Below are 20,172 nucleotides of genomic sequence, written 5' to 3' on the forward strand. Positions count from 1 at the left end.
CTCGTTTATTATAAAGCACCCTGGCATAAAAATATAATGAGATGGATTTAACAATAAAAATTTGAGGACCACTCGAATAATAATCAAAAATGTACAATAAGATACAAAACAGGTGCATTGCTGCCTTGATTGAAATTGGCCAGTGAGTTAATGAGTTAGTCAGTTCCTGAACAGGCTTTGCAGTTGCATCACAGATCTCCTAGCAACCAAGGCCAGCGCCAATATGGAGGTCCAGTGGTGAACTGTGTGCAAATAATGGCTAACAATATCCGGCTAGAAAAAGATAGGTGTTTAAAAAAGGTTGTCGGTCAATTCAGTAATGTTATAAGTAAAAATGAGGAGGTAGTTTTGTTTCCAAATTTAGGTTTGACTCCGACTGAATCACTGGCACTGAACAAATCAAACGTATCTAATGTCTGAACAAGGCTTGCATGAACAGCCTCAACAATTCACACGGCTGCACCCAGGTACAGCGGTGTGTGATTGAAATGAGCTGATCCCACACACCATTGTGCACTGCAACTCATTTTGTGATTTTTGGGTAACAATCTCTGTATCAGAATTGCTTTAATTTGCCACGCGCACATGGAATTTGACTTGATTAATTGGTGCTGACACATTATAAAAAACAGTTACACAATACAGGATTGACACACTCTGTGTAGGACAAAACTCTTCAGCATGCGTTTTGAACAAATCAAACTGGCTAAGGGTCTTTTAACAGAGCAGGAGGTTTTATTCATGAAGTTTTTCTGAATGAATGTGATGATCAGTTTTCTTCCGAGGCCATGTGACCCGACCTGTGTTTCTAAGTCAGCACCCCCTGTCCAAGGCAAGTTATATACACAACGCCTGTTTCCCATGAGAAACCTATCAGGACCACCCTGTCCATACTTGCTGCTCTGCTGCTGCATGTTCTACTTCATCTACTGAATGCTGATGTGCCAAAATGCTAATAAGTAAAAGCACAGCTTGTGATAGCGGAGGAGATATGTTTCACATAATTATGACATACCGTAAAATATTGAGGGCACAGGGATCAGAGAGGAGAAGAGAGAAAATGTCATTCATACAGAGCGCAACATATTTCTAAGCTTTCAAAATGAGTGTCAAGTAATTAAGACATACCATTGGGTACTGCAGCCAGGAAAAGACGAGAGAAGGAGAAAGGAAACTGAGATGCCAAGACCTCTCCTTGCTTCAGGGCTATTGGTGGGCAATGACCTTTTGAGGATTGAACTGCGTTTCTATTTCATGTGCACATCACATGCTCATGTACACCCTTAGTAAAAACTAAACTAAATGTGGCAAAACTGGCAGTGGCTCTAAAGCCCAAGAGTGTTTCAACTGAGTGAGTTAAATCAACCTTTTCAGCTCCATTGACCCACTCAAACATTACAAACTCACTCTATTATTACAATAGTAAGACCACCTGGGCTCAAGTAGGGTTTGCGTGATAAGGGATTTTGATGGCCAATACCAATATTTTTAGATTGAAGCTGCCGACAGCTGATATTTCATGCTGATGCAAGTTTGTATAACTAAAACACAACATCTTTTTCTACAGTTGTGATCTGTGATGGCTAAACAAACTATACAAATGCAACAATACCAATTGCTTTTTTTTATTTCATTCTTTCTTTCTTTTTTTATTTCTTTCCCTCACTTTCTCTTGCTTTCCCACACTCTGCTGCTGCTGATAAAGGCCAAGTGAGAGGAAACCAGATAGCAGAGCGGTGGCTACAGTACAACAAACACACTGCAGGGAACACTGACAGGTGTGAGCAGTACACTGGCTCTGATTTTCACTTCCCTGTGTAAATAGACACACACACACAAACACACATCGACACACACACTCAAACACACATGCATGCCCACTGGGACATACACACACGTGCATGTAGGCTCATACAAACACACACACACACACACACACTGGGTGGTGCATCGGGATCAAAAAGTCTCTGTTTACTGGTGTTTGTCTTTCTCTATTGTTTGTGAGGATTAAAGGGGAGCAGAGGAAGAAGAGGAGGAGGAGGAGGAGCAGTTACAGGGAGACGAGGGAGAAGGAGGACGTGAAACACACACACACACACTGTACATTTTGTTATTTCCCACATCTGCAAGTTGTTGCTGTGTGATGCATCTCACCACTTTTTCCACTGATCAGATTTTGACATTTTTTGGACAGATTTTTTTCATTTTTGTTTACGTCTGTGGCGACACTTTGGTGTGAAATGCACTTGAAAGGAGAAAGGAGTAGAGAAGGATAAATAGAGCCTGGAAAGGATAGAGGATGAGGAATAGGATGAGGAAGAGGAGCAAAAAAAGAGGGGGAGGTCAGGAGGCCACAGGAGGAGAAAGAGGTGTGGTTATAAGAGGGGGAATGGGGAGAGATGAAGGAATGAAGAGCAAGTAAAGAAAGAAGAGAAAGAAAGGGCAGAGGGAGAGGAGGCTGGAAGGAGAACGAGGGAACGGGAAGAGTGAGAGGAAAGGAAATAATTCCAGTTATCGAATTTGGTTATGTGTCTGCTTTTTTAAATTTGTTCATTATTTTTCTTTTGTTCATTTTGAAGTGAGATATTTTTTACAAGCCCCTTGTGTATTAGTCTTGAATCTCTCTCGCACAAAGTCGAAATTTGTCTCTTCTTTTTCTGTTTTTATCATTGTATTTTACCGTTGTGTTTTTATCACTTTGCCTTTTACTGTAACCCTGCCAGCATCTGGGTTAGTACTGACCTCAATACTGAAATGAGTACTTTCTCAGAACTATAAGGTGTTTTGGCTAAATGTGACCACAGAAAGAGAGAGAGAGAAGAGAAAGAGAGAACATTTATTTTGTGTTGTGTGTTTTTCTCAGAACGGATGTCGAGCACACACTTCCTCTGAATCTGAGTCAGCAATATTTCGCACCACCACCTGTCACCACCCTTTCCACCACATAACACATCTTTCTCTATCATCTCTTCTCTCTCCCCCTCTCTCTCTCTCTCCACCTTCACTCACTCATCTTTCCGGCTCACACTAGTTTGCCTGTCCTCACCTAACCTGTCCGACATGCTAATGGTTCTTCGGGCTCTAATCTAATCTAATCATCAAGCAATAGCAGACATAATATCTGTGTGTGTGTATGTGTGTGTGTGTGTGTGTGTGTGTGTGTGTGTGTGTTTGTGTGTTGTTCAGATGGGTAATTTGAGGGTGAGAGGCAGTTGGTTTGTTTCTGGGCAACGGCAGAATGGTATTAAATGTTCCATATTAGTGTGCATGTGTGTGTGTGTGTGTGTGTGTGTGTTCTATTTCTAAACCCCTATAACCAGAGCCTGGGTAATTTCCTATCTGTTCAGGTGACAGCATCTCTCTCCTCATCTCCTCACCTGTCTCCTTTATTTGCCTCCTTTATTCTCTCCCTCCATCCTCGGTCACGACCAGACGCTATTTTATCCATCCAGGCTAACAGGCAGACGGCACAGAGGTGAGCAGCATTGATGTAAACGATGCTGAGTCACACAAGCAATGTGCGTGTGTGTGTGTGTGTGTGTGTGTGTGTGTGTGTGTGTGTGTGTGTGTGTGTGTGTGTGCCTATTTACGCACATGGGCGCAGGTGCAAGCCAGCCATCTGTTTTTATGTCTTCATCAGAGTAAACAACATTTGTTCAGAGAAGAGGGCCATGTTCACCTTTTGGCTCACTGAGCTAATGCTGGAGAAGTACCTGTGTTGTCAAGTCAAGTCAAAATCATGTCATGTGAAGTTTAATTAAGACAAGTCAATTAATTTGAATTAAGTCAGTCAAGTCAGGTCAGATTAACTTGTGAAGTCAAACCAAATTAAGTCAATTTAAGTATAGTCAAGGCAAGCTGAGTCAATCAAGTCAACCAAGTCTAACTAAGGCATATCAAGCCAAGTCAAGTTAATCAAAGTCAAGCCAAGCCAAGTCAAGTCAAGTCAAGTCAAGTCAAGCCAAGTCAAGCCAAGCCAAGTCAAGTCAAGTCAAGTCAAGTCAAGTCAAGTCAAGTCAAATCAAAAGTCAAGTCAAGTCAAGTCAAGTCAAGTCAAGTCAAATCAAAAGTCAAGTCAAGTCAAGTCAAGTCAAGTCAAGTCAAGTCAAATCAAAAGTCAAGTCAAGTCAAGCCAAGCCAAGGTAAGTCAAGTCAAATCAAGTCAAGTCAAATCAAAAGTCAGGTCAAGTCAAGTCAAGCCAAATCAAAAGTCAAGTCAAGTCAAGTCAAGCCAAGGTAAGTCAAGTCAAATCAAGTCATGTAAAGTCAAGTCAAATCAAAAGTCAAGTCAAGTCAAGTCAAATAAAAAGTCAAGTTAAGTCAAATCAAATCAAAAGTCAAGTCAAAAGTCGAATCAAGTCAAATCAAGTCAAAGTCAAATCGAGTCGAGTCGAGTCGAGTCAAGTCAAAAGTCAAAGTCAAGTCAAAAGTCAAATCAAGTCAAATCACGTGAAGTCTAGTCGAGTCAAAAGTCAAAGTCAAATCAAAATCAAAGTCGAGCCAAAACAAGTCATGTCAAGTCAAGTCAAGTCAAGTCAAGTCAAGTCAAGTCAAGTCAAGTCAAGTCAAAAGTCAAATCAAGTCAAATCACGTGAAGTCTAGTCGAGTCAAAAGTCAAATCAAAATCAAAGTCGAGCCAAAACAAGTCATGTCAAGTCGAGTCAAAAGTCAAAGTCAAAGTCAAAGTCAAGTCACGTCAAGTCAAGTCAAGTCAAGTCAAGTCAAGTCAAGTCAAAAGTCAAATCAAGTCAAATCACGTGAAGTCGAGTCGAGTCTAGTCGAGTCAAAAGTCAAAGTCAAATCAAATCAAAGTCGAGCCAAAACAAGTCATGTCAAGTCGAGTCAAAAGTCAAAGTCAAAGTCAAAGTCAAGTCACGTCAAGTCAAGTCAAGTCAAGTCAAGTCAAGTCAAGTCAAGTCAAAAGTCAAATCAAGTCAAATCACGTGAAGTCGAGTCGAGTCAAGTCGAGTCAAAAGTCAAAGTCAAATCAAATCAAAGTCGAGCCAAAACAAGTCATGTCAAGTCGAGTCAAAAGTCAAAGACAAAGTCAAAGTCAAATCAAGTCAAAGTCAAGTTTGTTTATTTATTTAAGTTTGTTTATTTATATAGCCCTTTATCACAAGCATGTCTCAGAGGACTTTACAGAGAATTAACCTAACTAGATCTAACTAACCAAAAATCAGTGGTGAACAAAATGATATAGGACAAGCATAGCGAAAAGCACAAGACAGACAAGAGCAGATTTTAGCAAGACAAACAATCTACCTATACATAGCCTGACCTACCCAGCACCCCCAGCCTTAGAGCCTAATGCACACAAGGAAAAACTCCCAAGAAAAACCTTAGAAGGAAAACAGCTCAGATCTGGAACTTGCAGGATTTGAGACCCAAGACCAGAGAGTTCAGGTTACTGCCATCTCCATTTACCTCCATTCAAATTATGCCCAGTATAGGACAATGTGGCACCAGCCTCACCCTGACTAACAGACTGGTGAAATGAAGTAAAATTTCCATCCTTGCAGGGTCTTATAATACACTGATCCTGAAGTCCTGTGTCAATACTTTATGCCACGCTCTACTTATTATATCTTACTGTGGCTTGATTTAGATTTTTATAAGAAAAACAAAATGTATATACAGAAGTTAAAACTGTGTGTATGTGTGTGGGCTGGGACCCAACATGGCTCGTGGGCCCGTGTCTCGTGGGTCCCTGCATGACATCAACAATATGTTTTATTGAGCCCGGCTCCAAAGAGGTGATAGTATATTTCATATTTGGAGCCCGGGGATGAAAGAACACCCACAATTATGAATATAATGTGAATATGAGGTTTTGCGTCATGTGAATTCGTTGGTTGACTGGACTCCATACCAGCACGAGTGGAGAGCTTGTGATGAAACGTGTGACTGCCCCCCTGCAAGGCCCCGAGGTGAAGAAAATATACCCACATATGCTCGCTCTCTCTCTCTCTCTCTCTCTCTCTCTCTCTCTCGCTCTCTTTCTCTCTCTCTCTCTCCCTCTCTCTCTCTCTGCATGCACACACGCAACCAGGAATGCACAAAGATCAGATAAACTCGAATGCATATATAAACGGTCACTCGCTTTCTGTCATACCACACCCCCCACTCACACACGCACACACACACACACACACACACACACACACACACACATACACATACACACACACACACACACACACACACACACACACAGTAGCACAAACCCTCAGGCGTCTCACAAAGCAGCCTGTTTAGAGGGAAAGGTTAGCAGTCAGGAGTGAGTGGTAGGCAGGGCAGTGGACAGTGACAGTCATGTCATGTGATGTGTGTGTGTGTGAGTGTGTGTGTGTGTGTGAGAGTGTGTGAATAGGGTTTTGCGTGTGTATCTAGGCGCTGGGAAGGAAAATGAATATCACAATATGTTGACAGATGGCTGGAAAAAAGGTGTTGCCATTAACGGAAATTGCCCTTGATAAATTTATGTCAATTCTAAAGGTTGCGGATTTCATTTTTAATCAGTGTGAACACACAGGAAATTATTACAAGTGATTACGAGGTAAATGGCGAAGGATAAGAGTTCCATTTAATTTGATAGGCCGGTGCCAGTTACAGAAATGGAAAGGATAGATTAGACTTTCTGACTGTTTCTTGCAAATGCAATGCAAATCAGGGGAGTCATATATGGAAGTTCAAATCAAGTTTAAATTTTTCATACAGTCGCCTCTTGCTGCCATTTGGGGCCAGTAATGAGCAAAGTTGCATCATGCAGCTTGAAGTTGGCAGCCACAGATCTTTCGATATTGTCATTGGTTTGATATGTGACACATGAAAAAGTAATGTGTTACTACAAAGGCATGATTACTGAATGTTCCAGTGTGTTTTATTGGATATTTCATCTCTCCACTGTCCACTATCCACATGTAAAATAATGCTCATGTCCTATCACAGCTCTCTAATGGCACTCAGTATGTAGCAAAGGGAATTACCACAATACACCAGGATGAGGCTGTCCATTCTAATGCTGTGGCTCAAGTGCTCCAGTCTTCTGTGAAGGTTTACAGTGACTGCTCCAATGAAACCTACAGCTGCCCTCTGCTGGCCACATTGTGTATTACTTAAAATATACAAAGACAGTATGTGTCTCTACTATGTATTAAGAAAAGCAGTTCACTAACTTTGACTGTGTTTTTCCTCTGTGATTTTCTATCTCTCCTCCTCTATTTATCTTCTCTTTGTCTCTCTGAATGATAAAGTTGATTAAAATTACCTACACTTCAGTATAGGTAAACTAATATATTAGAAAGAAAGCATCATTTCTGATGTTACAGATGAAATACACACACACACACACACACACACACACACACACACACACACACACACACACACACAGCCCATTCCACAAAGAGGTAGCAGACCCAGAACAACACAGATACATCTCTCTGGTACAAGCTTAAACCAGAGAAGAGCTTAATGACAGGTGTGATTATGTGTGTGTATGTGTGCGTGCATTTGTGTATATGTCCATGCATGTGCACATGCATCTTAATAGGTTCAGTTACTGTGCTACACACAGCTCAGTTAGTGTTAGAGCTGTGTGTAGCAGCTGCAGTGTGTGTTCAGATAAGAGTGTTTATATCTGTGTTGGTGCATAATAACTATTAACTATTAATAACAATTATACAAGTCCACATGAATGTACACAGTATGTGTGTGTATGCCTGTGTGCAGACATGCATGTGAGTGAATATGTGGGGTCTTGGGGTCTTGGTGGTAAACAGATGCCACCTCAGGGTGTCAAGACGGTTGGCTGCTCATTAGTACCTGTCTCTCTCTCTGTGACATTCCACACACTCTGGAGGAATATGGAGCCTGAATGACTGATGTGAAATAGCACAAGGGACAGTTATATCATGTGCATTGAATAAAAAAAAAAATCTTACTAGGTTACCAAGTTGAAGCTCAGTTACAAAACTTTACCTGACAGACGCCTGCGCTGCAGTTCTCCTCCCAAACACTAGAGGGCGCAGTCGCATTTCCACACTGCGCTTTACGTCACTTTTGTTGCCGGAAGTAAACCCTCGTTTGTCAGGGAAGAGGCTCGGCTCGACATGCGAGTTTGTTTAGGTTTCCCATGTGGCACAGACTTCATTCAAATAACAGAATAAAATCCTCGGTGTTGCCAAGTATATTCGTTAGTGCATTGCAGCAGCCATGGGTAAAAAAGGCAAGAAAGACAAGAAGGTGAAGGGAGCGGAGAAGACAGCTGCCAAAATGGAGAAAAAGGTTTCTAAGAGGTCCAAACGAGAAGAGGTAACTGGCCCAAAGTGGTTTAATGATTCGTATTTATCATATGACACTTCCTAACAAATAGGACTACTGCTATCCTGACCGTGTGCTTAGCTTGTTAGCTTTTTCTTCCGTTATTTCAAATGTGCTTGACTGTTTATCTGTTGTTGTGAAAAATACTTTTAGCTAGCTGTTGGTCTGTTCACTTGAAAGTTTACTAAAAATACTAGCTAACATGCTGCTTTAAAAATTCAACCGTGTACTGTCACTCAAATGGAACATTAACTAGTGCCAACAATAACAGTAAAATTAGCTAAAGCCATTCATAGCCTTTTCTGTCTTTCTCTCTTTCCTCCTTTTTGCCCCCCCTCTTCCTTCCTTCCTTCCTTCCTTCCCTCTCCTTCTCCAGGAGGATTTGGAGGCCTTGATCGCTGAGTTTCAGACTCTGGATGCCAAGAAGACCCAGGTTGTAGAGACGACTTGTCCCCCTCCGTCACCAAGGTGAAAGACTACATCCTCTTGAGAGAAGACTGTATTCACGCATCACTGCTCTCGCCCATGCTAGCAAGATAAATCGTATCTCAGTGTGTCTCTTGTCTCTTGGTGCTTCTCAGGTTGAATGCCTCTTTCTCTCCCCATCCGGAGAAAGATGAACTCATCCTGTTTGGAGGGGAATTCTTCAATGGGAAGAAGGTAGTCAGAACTTCACTAATACACTTTATTAGTGTATGACAGACAGGATAGTGCATATTAGTGTTTTGTCACACCTTTCACGTGGGATCCAGACTTCTGTGTCTGTGATAGCGTTGTCCTGTATGTTGTGTATAAGATATGTGAGATTATTCTATAAGAGTGGGCTAAGATCTAGCTCATGACCTTTGCTGTATATCATTTCTTCTTTCTTTTTTCGTCTTTTCAATCTGATGCAGTAGAAATTCCACAGAAATAACCCTTAATTTGAAAAAAATGTTGTTGCCATTCTCTGCAGACGTATCTGTACAACGACCTGTTTTTCTACAACATCAAGAAGAACAGCTGGGTGAAGTCGGAGATCCCTAACCCTCCTCCCCCACGCTGCGCTCACCAGGTGAACATACTTGACCCCAGAGGCCCTCACACCTCTTTTCATGCACACGTTGGTATGGTTCCAGTATGGCACATACTGCAGTAGGGAATCCATGAAACCATATTGAGTATGATCAGCTGCAGTCGCTATGTGATTCTTAATTATAACCACAAGGGGGCAGAGTACAGTAGCAGGAGTAGTAGGACATCAAACCTCCTTTTCTGACTCAGTTTAACCTTTCCTCCTTCCCTCCCTCCCTGGCCCCCAGGCGGTGGTGGTTCCCCAGGGTGGGGGCCAGCTGTGGGTGTTTGGGGGAGAGTTTGCCTCTCCAGACGGGGAACAGTTCTACCACTACAAGGACCTTTGGGTGCTGCACCTGGCTACACACACCTGGGAGAACATCAAGTACGTGTCAACCAGGTGTAATGACGAGTGGATAGATGAATAGAAAGATGGATTGAAGTTGTGAATACAAGAACCTGAGGGGGGGTTATAAATACTGGGGTGATTGATGGATTGGTTGATATACTGTGGGTGTTGCTAGTAGATATGCAAGAGAACATCAGGTATGTGTTAACAGTCAGCAGTTTGTTTGATTGTGTATTTTTACCACCAGATCTGTGGCTGTGAGGGTGTTGATTTTCCCCTAAATTCTGTATGTTGTGTATTTTTGCTTTCCATTAAACCAATATTTAAACACATTAGAGATCAGAAATGACTGGAAGTGTGTATTTTGTGTTTTGTTTTTTTTCCAGGGCACCTGGCGGTCCGTCTGGTAGGAGCGGCCACAGGATGGTCCTCAGCAAGAAACAGCTGCTGGTGTTTGGAGGCTTCCACGAAAGCAGGTCTCTGAATTATAAACTATGATAATTTCTCCATGTTTAACACGGAGGATGATGGGAGGATGGAAACCATTAAAAGAATTTTAAAAATGATTCTGGAGATGATTGGGAGCAACTGGTTTAAAATGATCTTTTTTCCTTGACCTTGTTAAAACCTGTGCCGCTGCATTTTGAATAAGCTGCAGGCAATCACTTGTTATGTTTTTTTTCGGAAGACCAGAAAACAGAGCATTACATTACAGAATCACCCAGTTTACTGTCGTCACATTACATCATTTTTGGCTACTGAAGTTCAAACAGTTACCTCTCACTGCCATTTGGAGCCGCCAATGTGTGAGGTTGCCTAGGGACAGGGTGTCAAGACTGGACGATGGATTTCTTGCCTATGTGATTTTGGTCCAAGGATGTTTTAGAACTCACTTTTGTCTTCTGTTTTTTTTGGCTCAACTTGCCCTTTTTCCTCTCTGCCTCTCCCCCCTCTCTCTCTCTCTCTCGTAGGGATTTTATCTACTACAATGACATCTACTCCTTCTCCCTGGACTCCTTCTCTTGGTCTCGCCTCTCTCCGTCAGGCTCCGCCCCCTCGCCGCGCTCCGCCTGCCAGATGACCTCCACGCCTGATGCCTCGGGCGTCATCATCTACGGAGGATACTCTAAAGCGGTGTGTGTGTGTGTGTGTGTGTGTGTGTGTGTGTGTGTGTGTGTGTGTGTGTGTGTGTGTGTGTGTGTGTGTGTGTGTGTGTGTGTGTGTGTGTGTGTGTGTGTGTGTGTGTGTGTGTGTGTGTGTGTGTGTGTGTGTGTGCATCTCCCATAGAAGTAATGTCTCTAATGTGGTCTGCCTAATAATCGTGTGTGTGTGTGTCCAGAAAGCCAAGAAGGATGTAGAAAAGGGGACCATCCACTCTGACATGTTCCTTCTGAAGAGAGAGGGGAAAGAAGACCAAGGTACTAAAAACTTCATTGTTTATTTTAGTGAATTAATAGTGATGTAATAAAGATTAAAGGTTGCTGGTCTGAAAGTGTGTTTTTTCCCGTTGCTCCGTCCTCCAGGGAAGTGGTCGTGGTCCAGGGTGAATCCCTCCGGCACCAAGCCCCCTCCTCGCTCCGGGTTCTCCCTGGCGGTGGGCCCGGCGGGGCGGGCCGTGCTGTTTGGCGGGGTGTGCGACGAGGAGGAGGAGGAGACGCTGGAGGGCGACTTCTTCAACGACCTGTACCTGTACGACACGGCGAAGAACCGCTGGTTCCCCGCCCAGCTCAGGGTAAGATGGAAGGCCGCGGTACACTTGCTGCGTAAATGAATTTCGGCAGGTTCGCACAGACACAAGGTGTGTTAGTAGGAGAGATAGTGATATTTCAGACCAATCACAGACAGGTCTGAGCGTGTTAGAGGAAATTTCCAACTTATGAGCAATCAGATGGCTTTTAATCCTCATACTCAGCCGCCTTTGTCGCTCTTTCACCACATCCATTGTTGTCGTTCTGAGTTTTTGTCACTGGTATTTCCAGTTTTCCTAGGTTACAATTACCTCTTTAATCTCAATGCACCCCCACTGGCTTGGAGTGTAAACAAACAAACAATACAAAGCCGCAAATTTGTACTGCTACAGCTCTGTGGTTTCTAACCTTTGTTCTGCAGAAACTCCTTGACTCACCTTTTAATAAAATGTGCTTCCCTAGGTGGGGCCCACTGTGTTTATGCCATTATAAAGCATCTTTCTCATCATCAAAGACAGTAAAAGTAAGAGGAAGCAGGAGTTAACACTGCTTGGCTTAGTATTATATATTTAAAACTTTAAGTTTATGTCCAATAGGACCCCTTTGCCTTTTGACAGAGAACAGGTTAGTTTTACAACAACATGTTTGTGGCAAAAACTCTTTTTCTCAACTTAGGGCAGTGCTTCTCAACAGGTAGGGAGCGCCCCCTAGTGGAGGTGCCAGGAAACTGCAGGGGGGACAAATCAAGCTGAACCAATTTTATGGGGGGGATGACTGGAAATTGGATATAGGAAAGTATACTTAATGCAATTGTATATGCTGAAGTTTATGACAATACCCAGCTGTGTACTGTATTCAGCACTTGTAACAGTAAGACAGCATTTAGTCCACTAAAACTCTCCACTGAAACCAGTACAAATGAAATTGGTTCAGGTTGGAGTGGCGGCTTCCCCAGGAGTCTGTCATCTCTGTTCAGCGGTAGAGGAAAACACTGCAGGCTGATGGATTAATTTGAACACTTTATTGAAAGAACTTTGGGAAAATACAAACTGGCTTTTGGATTATATGGAACGGACAGCTTTTTGCTGGATTGCCTGAAAAGATTTGAGAATTGCATACGTTACTGATTTACTGGATGTATTAATGGACAGCATATCAACTTTTTAGCTTTTTTAAAAGTTGTGTGTTTTGTTGAATGTTTAAACGGTGAGTGTGATTAATTTGGGCTGAATGAGATGATGCTTTGCATGGTTTTCACGGGGCATGTCAGGTTTGACTGCCAGACAATTGACCTTAAGTCCTTAAGTCCTTAAGTCCTTAAGCCAAGTCCTGACTGGCACCCCGGGCACCCGGCCAAACCGCTACAATATGGAGTGGTAGTTCAGCCAGCCTCCTAATCTGCCCCAACCGCTCTCTACGGCTGTTCATCATATTGTCTTTCCTATCGTCTTTCCATCCGCCCAGGGCAACAAGACGGAGAAGAAGCGGCGTCGCAGGGGGAAGAAGGGCGGGGCGGAGGGGGAGGAGGCGGAGGGGGGGGAGGAGGAGGAGGCCGACGCTCCCCAAGGACCCGTCGAGGTCGTCAAGGAGATCGTCGCGGAGGACGGCACGGTGATGACCATTAAGGAAGTGATTCCTGGAGCGCGGGCGGAGGAGGAGGAGGAGGAGGAAGAGGAGGAGGAGGAAGACGACGGCAAGATTAACTCTCACACACACAAACACACACGCCGAGAGGTTGAGAAACCCCCCCGCCTGCTCACTCATTCAAGTCATTCTAGATAACAAGTGTCTGCTAAGTTTTTGAATCACACTCTAATGACATTGACAAGTATAAGGATTGGAAATTGATTTTAGACTAGATTTAATTAAACTTTAATGGTCCCTGGGTGGAAATTGGCTTGTTTCTGCAGCAAATAGTAATAGGATACAGCAATAAAAATAGAATAGATATAAGAATGGAGCGAATGGGGGGTTTTAAACATGACAACCAAAAATTTCAACATATATCCAATATATAACAAATGAGAAAATATGAAAAAATATGTGAATTTACAGAATAGATACAGGACGTGCAAAAGATGTGTTGTATGTCAGATTATACATACATATACATACCGTATATACAGATACAGGCCATATGTATGTGCAGAATAAGGATAACTTAAGTATAATTCACATTCTAATTTAGAGGTAGATAACATGTACAGAACATGCAGATTTGCTTAAATGCATTATCAGCTGTTTATGAAATCATTTTTAGGGGTAATTCAGTGAAATTCAGATTCACATTGATGCCAGTGATTTGAGGTTGAGATGTAGATTCCCCTCTCCTCAGGTTCGGCCTCGGCCCCCCTGGTGGAGCCCTGCCCGCGGTCCAGCGCCATGGCGACGGTGCGCCAGGGGAAGCTGTTCCTGTACGGGGGGATGTTCGAGGTGGGCGACCGCCAGTTCACCCTCAACGACTTCTACTGCCTCGACCTCCACAAGATGGACCAGTGGGAAGTCCTGGTGGAAATGGATCCCAGTGAGTCTGCCAGCGATCTGAGTCAACTTTGCTTTTTAAAATCTCAACTCAGCACGATCTGTGTTACCTCTAGGGATAAGGAGAGGAGAGGAGGATAACCAAGAGGAGAGAAAAGAGAGGAGAGGCCAAGATGCGAAGGGTGCGGCGTGAGGATTTATGAGGATTTATGTTTCCCTCTCCGCAGAGACACAGGAGTGGCTGGAGGAGTCGGAGTCGGAGGACGACGAGGAAGAGGAGGAGGAGGAGGAGGCGAGAGGAGGGGAGGAAGAGGAGGAGGAGTCTGAAGAGGAAAGCGAGGATGAGGAAGGCAAGGAATGAATCTGCCTGTTGTCTCTTCATTGTTTCTTTTCTGTGTCCTTCTCCTTTAACCTCTCTACCTGCCTGTGTGTGTGTCCAGATGAAGACGACCACCCCCCGGTGCAGGAGGGGGAGACGGTGACGGACTACCAGGCCCGGACAGAGCAGTACTGGGCGGGAGTGGCCCGCACCAACATGGGCCCCGACGCCAAGGACAAGAAGGTGGCCAAGGTCGGCCTCGCCATGGCTAAAGTCTTCTATGAAGACCAGTAGTGGGACACAGCCAAAGTGTTTGAATGTCTGTCTGCGAGTGTGTTGCGAGAGAGAGAATATGAGTAAGTATCAGTAATCATAGTGTGTGTGTGTGTGTGTGTGTGTGTAAAATATTTCTTGTTTGTAACTACGTTGCCTTTTATACAACCTCTGAAACTGTAAATGTCATCTTTTGGACTGTTAAACTACACACAATGCATAAAAACATAGAAAAATACAGAGGTTGTGTACATCAAATCATCCGGTGCTGGAAGTGGATTCATTGAAGTTTTAAAATAGAATCTTGATAGAAAAAAATGCTGTACTATATTCCAATCTTTTAAAAAGAAATTCAAATACATGGACTATTTTTCATTTGGCGGCAATTCAATGAACTTTGCATCATGGTTTGTTAACCATAACTGTTTTCATTCACTTTTAATAAAATGACTCATCTCAAGCCCTCTGCCAAGTAACAGTTATTGTTTAAATATTAAGCTTATGTTGATATTAACACTTCTGAGGCTTTGCAAGTGTCTGGTGAAGTAAAGTTGAGAAAGTAAATACTTGAAACCATATACACATACTTTTCAGTCCAGGTCGGTGTAGAGAACAAATGTCATGTGGTTTTGGTTCTGTAAGGACTTTGACCAGTTGTTTGTTACAGATTCCTCTATAACTTGGCTGGCTGTATGTTTCCACACATTCAAATGGTCCTGGAGTCTGCCAGGCAGTGTGAATGTCAAATTGCAATGCATTTCATCTAATTATTCAAATAACACTAAACTTTATGTACCTTGTACCTTGTGAAGTTGTAAAGATTCAGAAAGCAGAAGAACTACATAAATGTACCAGTGTATTTCTGGAAGGGATTTGTCCCCTTCTAGTGGCTGCCTTTCTCAATACAGTCAATTCAACTCAGTAGGTGCAGACTGAAAAAGCTGTTAACATCTCAACAGCTGGTTAATGTAAAGGGAAAGGTGATTTCCCCCTTGTTAGTAATGTAGATTTTAAGGGTATATTCAAAGAAAACCAACAAAACTGAACAAATTACCCTCTGGCTGTAGGGGTTAATTTTCATTGGGGGCAACTTTCCTTTTATACTTGAAGTCTTTTTGGATAAAGCTACCTGAGAATGGCAGACTGCACCTCAATAACTACCATAAGTATTTGTAAGAAGGTAGACCAGAAAGTAGAAACAAACTTGGGAAGTACTTAAGGAAACAGTTAAAATCATAATATCCTCAGTTCCCTGTTCTGCTTCTCTGATTGGTCCAGTTTCCCTGCTTTACATTGGCCACCTGATTCATCGTCCCAGCTGAATTGCTGCTTTTTTTTTCCCACCCTGAGTTTTGCTTACTAGGCCGTTCTCCCCCATGAGTGTGAGCCAGGTAATCCATTCACAGATACGCTGGTTTCGTGTGCCCCCTGCAGATAGATAGCAGTACCACATTTTCTTTGTCTGAGTTTTTACTCCTCCAAAACATGCAAGAGGGAGAAGAGGGAGAGAGAGGAAGGTGGGCTGAGCCGGGGGATCGGCAGCAATCACGAAAAGATGGGAAGGGCGTGAGGGGAGGGAGAGCGTGCAACAGGGGAAAGAGGGGAAGGGAGAGAGAGAAGGAGAGCAGGTGAGAGGGATGGGATGACTAGACAGCCGATGCTGCAGGGAGAGAGGAGAGGAGAGAGGGGAGAAGGAAGAGAGGAGGACAAGTGATGTGTCAGGGAAGACATCAGTCACTATGCGAGCACCAGCCTATCCCTCGGTGACCTATTTTATCCTCCATCAGCGTACGGAGCGAGGGATGAGGAGAGGGTGATGAATAATAGAGTAGATGAGAGATGGATGAGGGTGAGGCTGCCTTCCCCTCCTTCACTTCTCCCTCCTTCACGGCCCCTTCTCTCTCTCCCTCTCCCTCTCTCTTTCCCGCGACCCCCTTTTTATTTTAACACCGGGACAAAAAAAGATTTTATAAATAACTAACGAGAGAGATTTTTTTTGGGTGCATTGCTGACGTGGGGGGGCACGCAGCGCGTAATCGTCACGGCGACGTCAGTCGTGTGTGTGTGTGTGTGTGTGTGTGTGTGTGAGAGAGAGAGGTAGTCAGACTTGTAGAGTATGGCTACGTCAATACTAGCCAGTTGGATATTTCTAGCTCTTTCTCCACTCTGTGTGTGTGTTCTATTACAAAAATAGACTTCCAGGCGTGGTATTAATAAAGCATCTATATGTAGCAGCTGTACTGAAAGCATCTATATGTAGGAGAACTGAACCAGAATCAGCTTTGGCTGCCAGGTTATTATGAATGAAGATGTCCAAGGAGTCCCAAGATTCCTGGCCCTTGTTGACCATTGAATGAACACCAGACTGTTTGTTATCTAGCCTGGAACGCAGATCTGGAATCATTTTCCCCAGTGATAAAATCAGCGGTTCACAGTCTTTCTTTTTTGGTCCTGAGGCATACAATTCCAAGGCACACTTAATTATTGACCACCCGAAGGAAGGCCAATTATTGATTACTTGGAAATGTCATAGAGCCGACTTGGAGCATACCAGATGGCGAGCAAACACAATGAGCTGCTGGATGGGGGCTGTCTTAAAGGAAAGTGTGCCGAATACATTTTACATTGAGATGTAATGGTTGTCCAAGTCTTTGTCTGAACCCACTATGGTCAAAAAACCTTAAAACTTTGAGTTCTTCCTTGCCTGATCAATGATCCTGTCACCGCCTTGTTAGTTCTAATCGCTTCTGAGGTTACAAAGGATTCGTAAGAGCAGGCAAGAGTAAAGCTAGTTAGGATGTGCGTGTACACACACACACACACACACACACACACACACCATCCTCGTACTTGTCTTACTGACCTGTCTAAGCCCTAATCCCTGCGTAGTGGTGGTCAGGAAGTTGCGCTCACCCGTCCCTCCCCTGCCTAACTCCACATTCACCCACTCTCACCCTGTCCTCTCTCTCTTCCTCTTCCCTCTCTCTCTGTCTCTCTTCCGCTTCCCTCCCCCGCTCCACTCCTCTCTCTCCTCTCTCTCTCTCTCTCCACTACCAGTGTGTTTAGTGGCCTAAGCCTTAATCCCCAGGCCCACAGTGATTTTATTACTGTAATCTGGGCTGGAATTGGCTTAGCTCTGCCAGACACTGGTAGACAGAGGGACAAGGACAACAACAACAACAACAACAACAACAACAGGACAACAGAGGAGAGGCGAGGAGGTGCGGAGGGGAGGAGCTGGAAGAAAAAAGGAGGGCGACCTGTGGGGGGGCGGGTGAAAGAGGAAAGGTGAGGAGAAAGGGAGAGAGAGAGGAAGGGAGAAGCAATGAGGAGAGGTTAGAGGGGAGCTAAGCCACATCAGAGGATCGATATTTCCTTTCTGATCACACAGCCCTAATTGTCAGATAAGTGACCCACATGGCCACTGACATCACAGACCGGGGGTCTGTAGCGCTGAGATTCTTGGTAGCCACATCAGCTAATCAATAAGGAGGATCTTAGCGCTAGATTCTGACCATTGTGTACAAACCATCATGGCGGCCTAGTTTCATCAAAGCCTCTTAGTAGCAAGATCATCTTTGTCCTTTGGCTGATAATGACGAGAAGATGACTTGAGCATTACAATTCTTCTGGGGGGAACTAGCTCCGGAATAATCTTAGATTATCTAGAATAATCTCGGACTCCATTCTGACATGTGAAAAACGTCTCGATGCGGATCTCGCCATTGACAGGAAATCTTGCGCGGTGGACGAGGATTAATCTGTCAGACTGTATGGGATTAACAAGTGGAAAAAATGGGATTAACAGATGGAATAGTTCTGCTGAATTTTACTCATCTGTACTTGCAGGCAGCAGCATTAGCGAATGTGATACACATATTGAAGACCAAATGCCCCAGACTGGGATGTGGAAATCTGATACTACATACATGTCTTTTCAGTTCACAGGGTCCCCAGTATGGCAGGAGGTCCCTTCTGACATGTATAGATATTCATAACTTGTGTGTCCATAGATGACAGAGTCCTCTCTACTGTAAAAGATCCATCAGTGACTTTTAAATGTAAGCTTTGCCTGTCTGTCCCACACGCTACGGCTCCTTATTGATTGGCAATGCCCATAAAACATCAGCGTGTATTTGCTGTAGATAAAAGTGTCTTTGAATTGTCAGATCAGGGGAGAAAGAGGGAGAGACGGACAGAGAAAGGCAGAGTTAAAGCATAAAAGGCTAAAGCTAAAGCTACAGGTGAGGAGGAATAAGCTTGGGAGAGAAGAAGGGAGTGTGTGTGTCTCTTTAAGAGCTGGAGTGTGCTATTGAAGGGGAGGGGGGGTGCTATTGAAGGGGAGGGGGGGGGGGGTTGGTTGGCTGCATTGGAACAGTCCTCTCTAATGAGCAGATTTCTGAGAGAGAGACATCCACACGTACAGAGAGAGAGAGAGAGAGAGACAGAGAGATCCAGCCATAGGAGGAGAAGAGATTGTAAGAGCGAGACAGCAGGCAGTGCAGGCAGGCTGTACGTCAGCCAGCGCTCCATAGGGAAACATGGAGATGAGCAGGAGATGCTGAAGAGGACAGGACAGACCCTAACAGGATCATATAGATGGATGGTATTTCATCAACCGGGCAACCTCAACGCAACCCACGCAGAGGATAAACCACTTATGGACGCAGTGGATTAAAGACCTACAGACAGACTGAGAGAGAGAGAGAGAGAGAGAGGGAGAGGGGAAATAGAGAGGAGGAGAAATTAATCAATTCAGTTGTTTATTTTCATTCTCTGCGTGTGCGCACTTGCTGTCAGAGAGAGTGTGTGTGTGTGTGTGTGTGTGTGCCTGCGTATAGCGTGCGTGTGTGCGTAAGGCAGGAGACTGCATTGCTGTTCTCCAGCACCACAGGACCAGACAACAACAACAAAAAAAACATCACACACAACAAGCCGATTACCTTATGTGTTTTCCCCATTTTTCTTTCTCTCCCTCTCTCTCTGCATGTGTGCGCTCCTCGCCGCGCGATCAGGCTCATGATAGCGAAGGCTTGGGCATCAGCAAGGCGTAGAAGAGGATGGTTGGACCTGCAAAAGCTTATAGAGAGCGATAGATTGTGATTCTCTCTTTACATGGTCTTTTTTACTGATCGTCAGGGGCGGACTCGAAGAAGAAGAAGAAGCGATCTACCAGGAGAGGAGAGTCTCCACACCACCAGGGCTCGGAGGAGATTTTTTTCCATCCTACAGCATGCTACAGCTCGGCTCTGCATGCTGAGCTCCGGCCGGGGCCTCGGGGCTGATCAGGGAGCCTAAGGCTGGTTTCTATGCTGGAGGCTCGGGGGTTTAGAGGGCTGCCACCGGGGAGACGCTCGGCTCCGCGCCCCAGAGAGGCGGAGGCATCATCAGGTAGGAGGCGGCCGAACGTGGGGGCCTGAGCGGAAAAAGGAGGAGAAGGAGTAGGAGGAAGAAGAAGAAGAAGAAGAAGAGTTCTCTGCGTGCGTCGTAGACTGTGTAGGCACTGGGCAGACCGATGGCAGGCCGATCCAGCTACCTGATGGTATAAACCCCACGTCCCGCTGAGAGGGGATAATGGCAGCTCCGGGCCCTCTCTCCTCCTCCTCTCTCACCCGCCACGGAGAAGCGCGGAGGTGCTAGCCGAAGCCACACAGCCACGGACGGCCCGCCAAGAGGATGGTGTG

The 20,172-nt window shown here is 44.4% G+C and overlaps 1 protein-coding gene across 3 annotated transcripts; it reads left to right on the top strand.

Moving 5' to 3' along the window:
* Positions 1-8,106: 8,106 nt before the first annotated feature.
* klhdc4 (kelch domain containing 4) lies at positions 8,107-14,935 on the top strand. Of its 3 annotated transcripts, none has more exons than XM_071542614.1 (13): positions 8,107-8,316; positions 8,702-8,793; positions 8,907-8,985; positions 9,281-9,379; positions 9,627-9,763; positions 10,114-10,203; positions 10,699-10,861; positions 11,067-11,145; positions 11,251-11,459; positions 12,880-13,108; positions 13,751-13,939; positions 14,124-14,255; positions 14,334-14,935. In XM_071542614.1, exons 1-13 carry the CDS (start codon positions 8,218-8,220, stop codon positions 14,507-14,509), a joined length of 1,773 nt encoding a protein of 590 aa, XP_071398715.1. In that variant the 5' UTR covers positions 8,107-8,217; the 3' UTR covers positions 14,510-14,935. The 3 variants fall into 3 exon arrangements, with proteins under 3 accessions (XP_071398715.1, XP_071398714.1, XP_071398716.1); XM_071542613.1 differs by having other exon boundaries at positions 14,124-14,246; positions 14,337-14,935; XM_071542615.1 differs by having other exon boundaries at positions 14,124-14,246; positions 14,343-14,935.
* The last annotated feature ends 5,237 nt before the right edge of the window (positions 14,936-20,172 follow it).

This window comes from Centroberyx affinis, unplaced genomic scaffold (assembly GCF_046629955.1).
Source record: "Centroberyx affinis isolate AG114_WGS23_722 - 3 ecotype Tasmania unplaced genomic scaffold, CSIRO-AGI_Caff_v1 ptg004133l_1, whole genome shotgun sequence".
Taxonomy (NCBI): Eukaryota; Metazoa; Chordata; class Actinopteri; order Beryciformes; family Berycidae; genus Centroberyx; species Centroberyx affinis.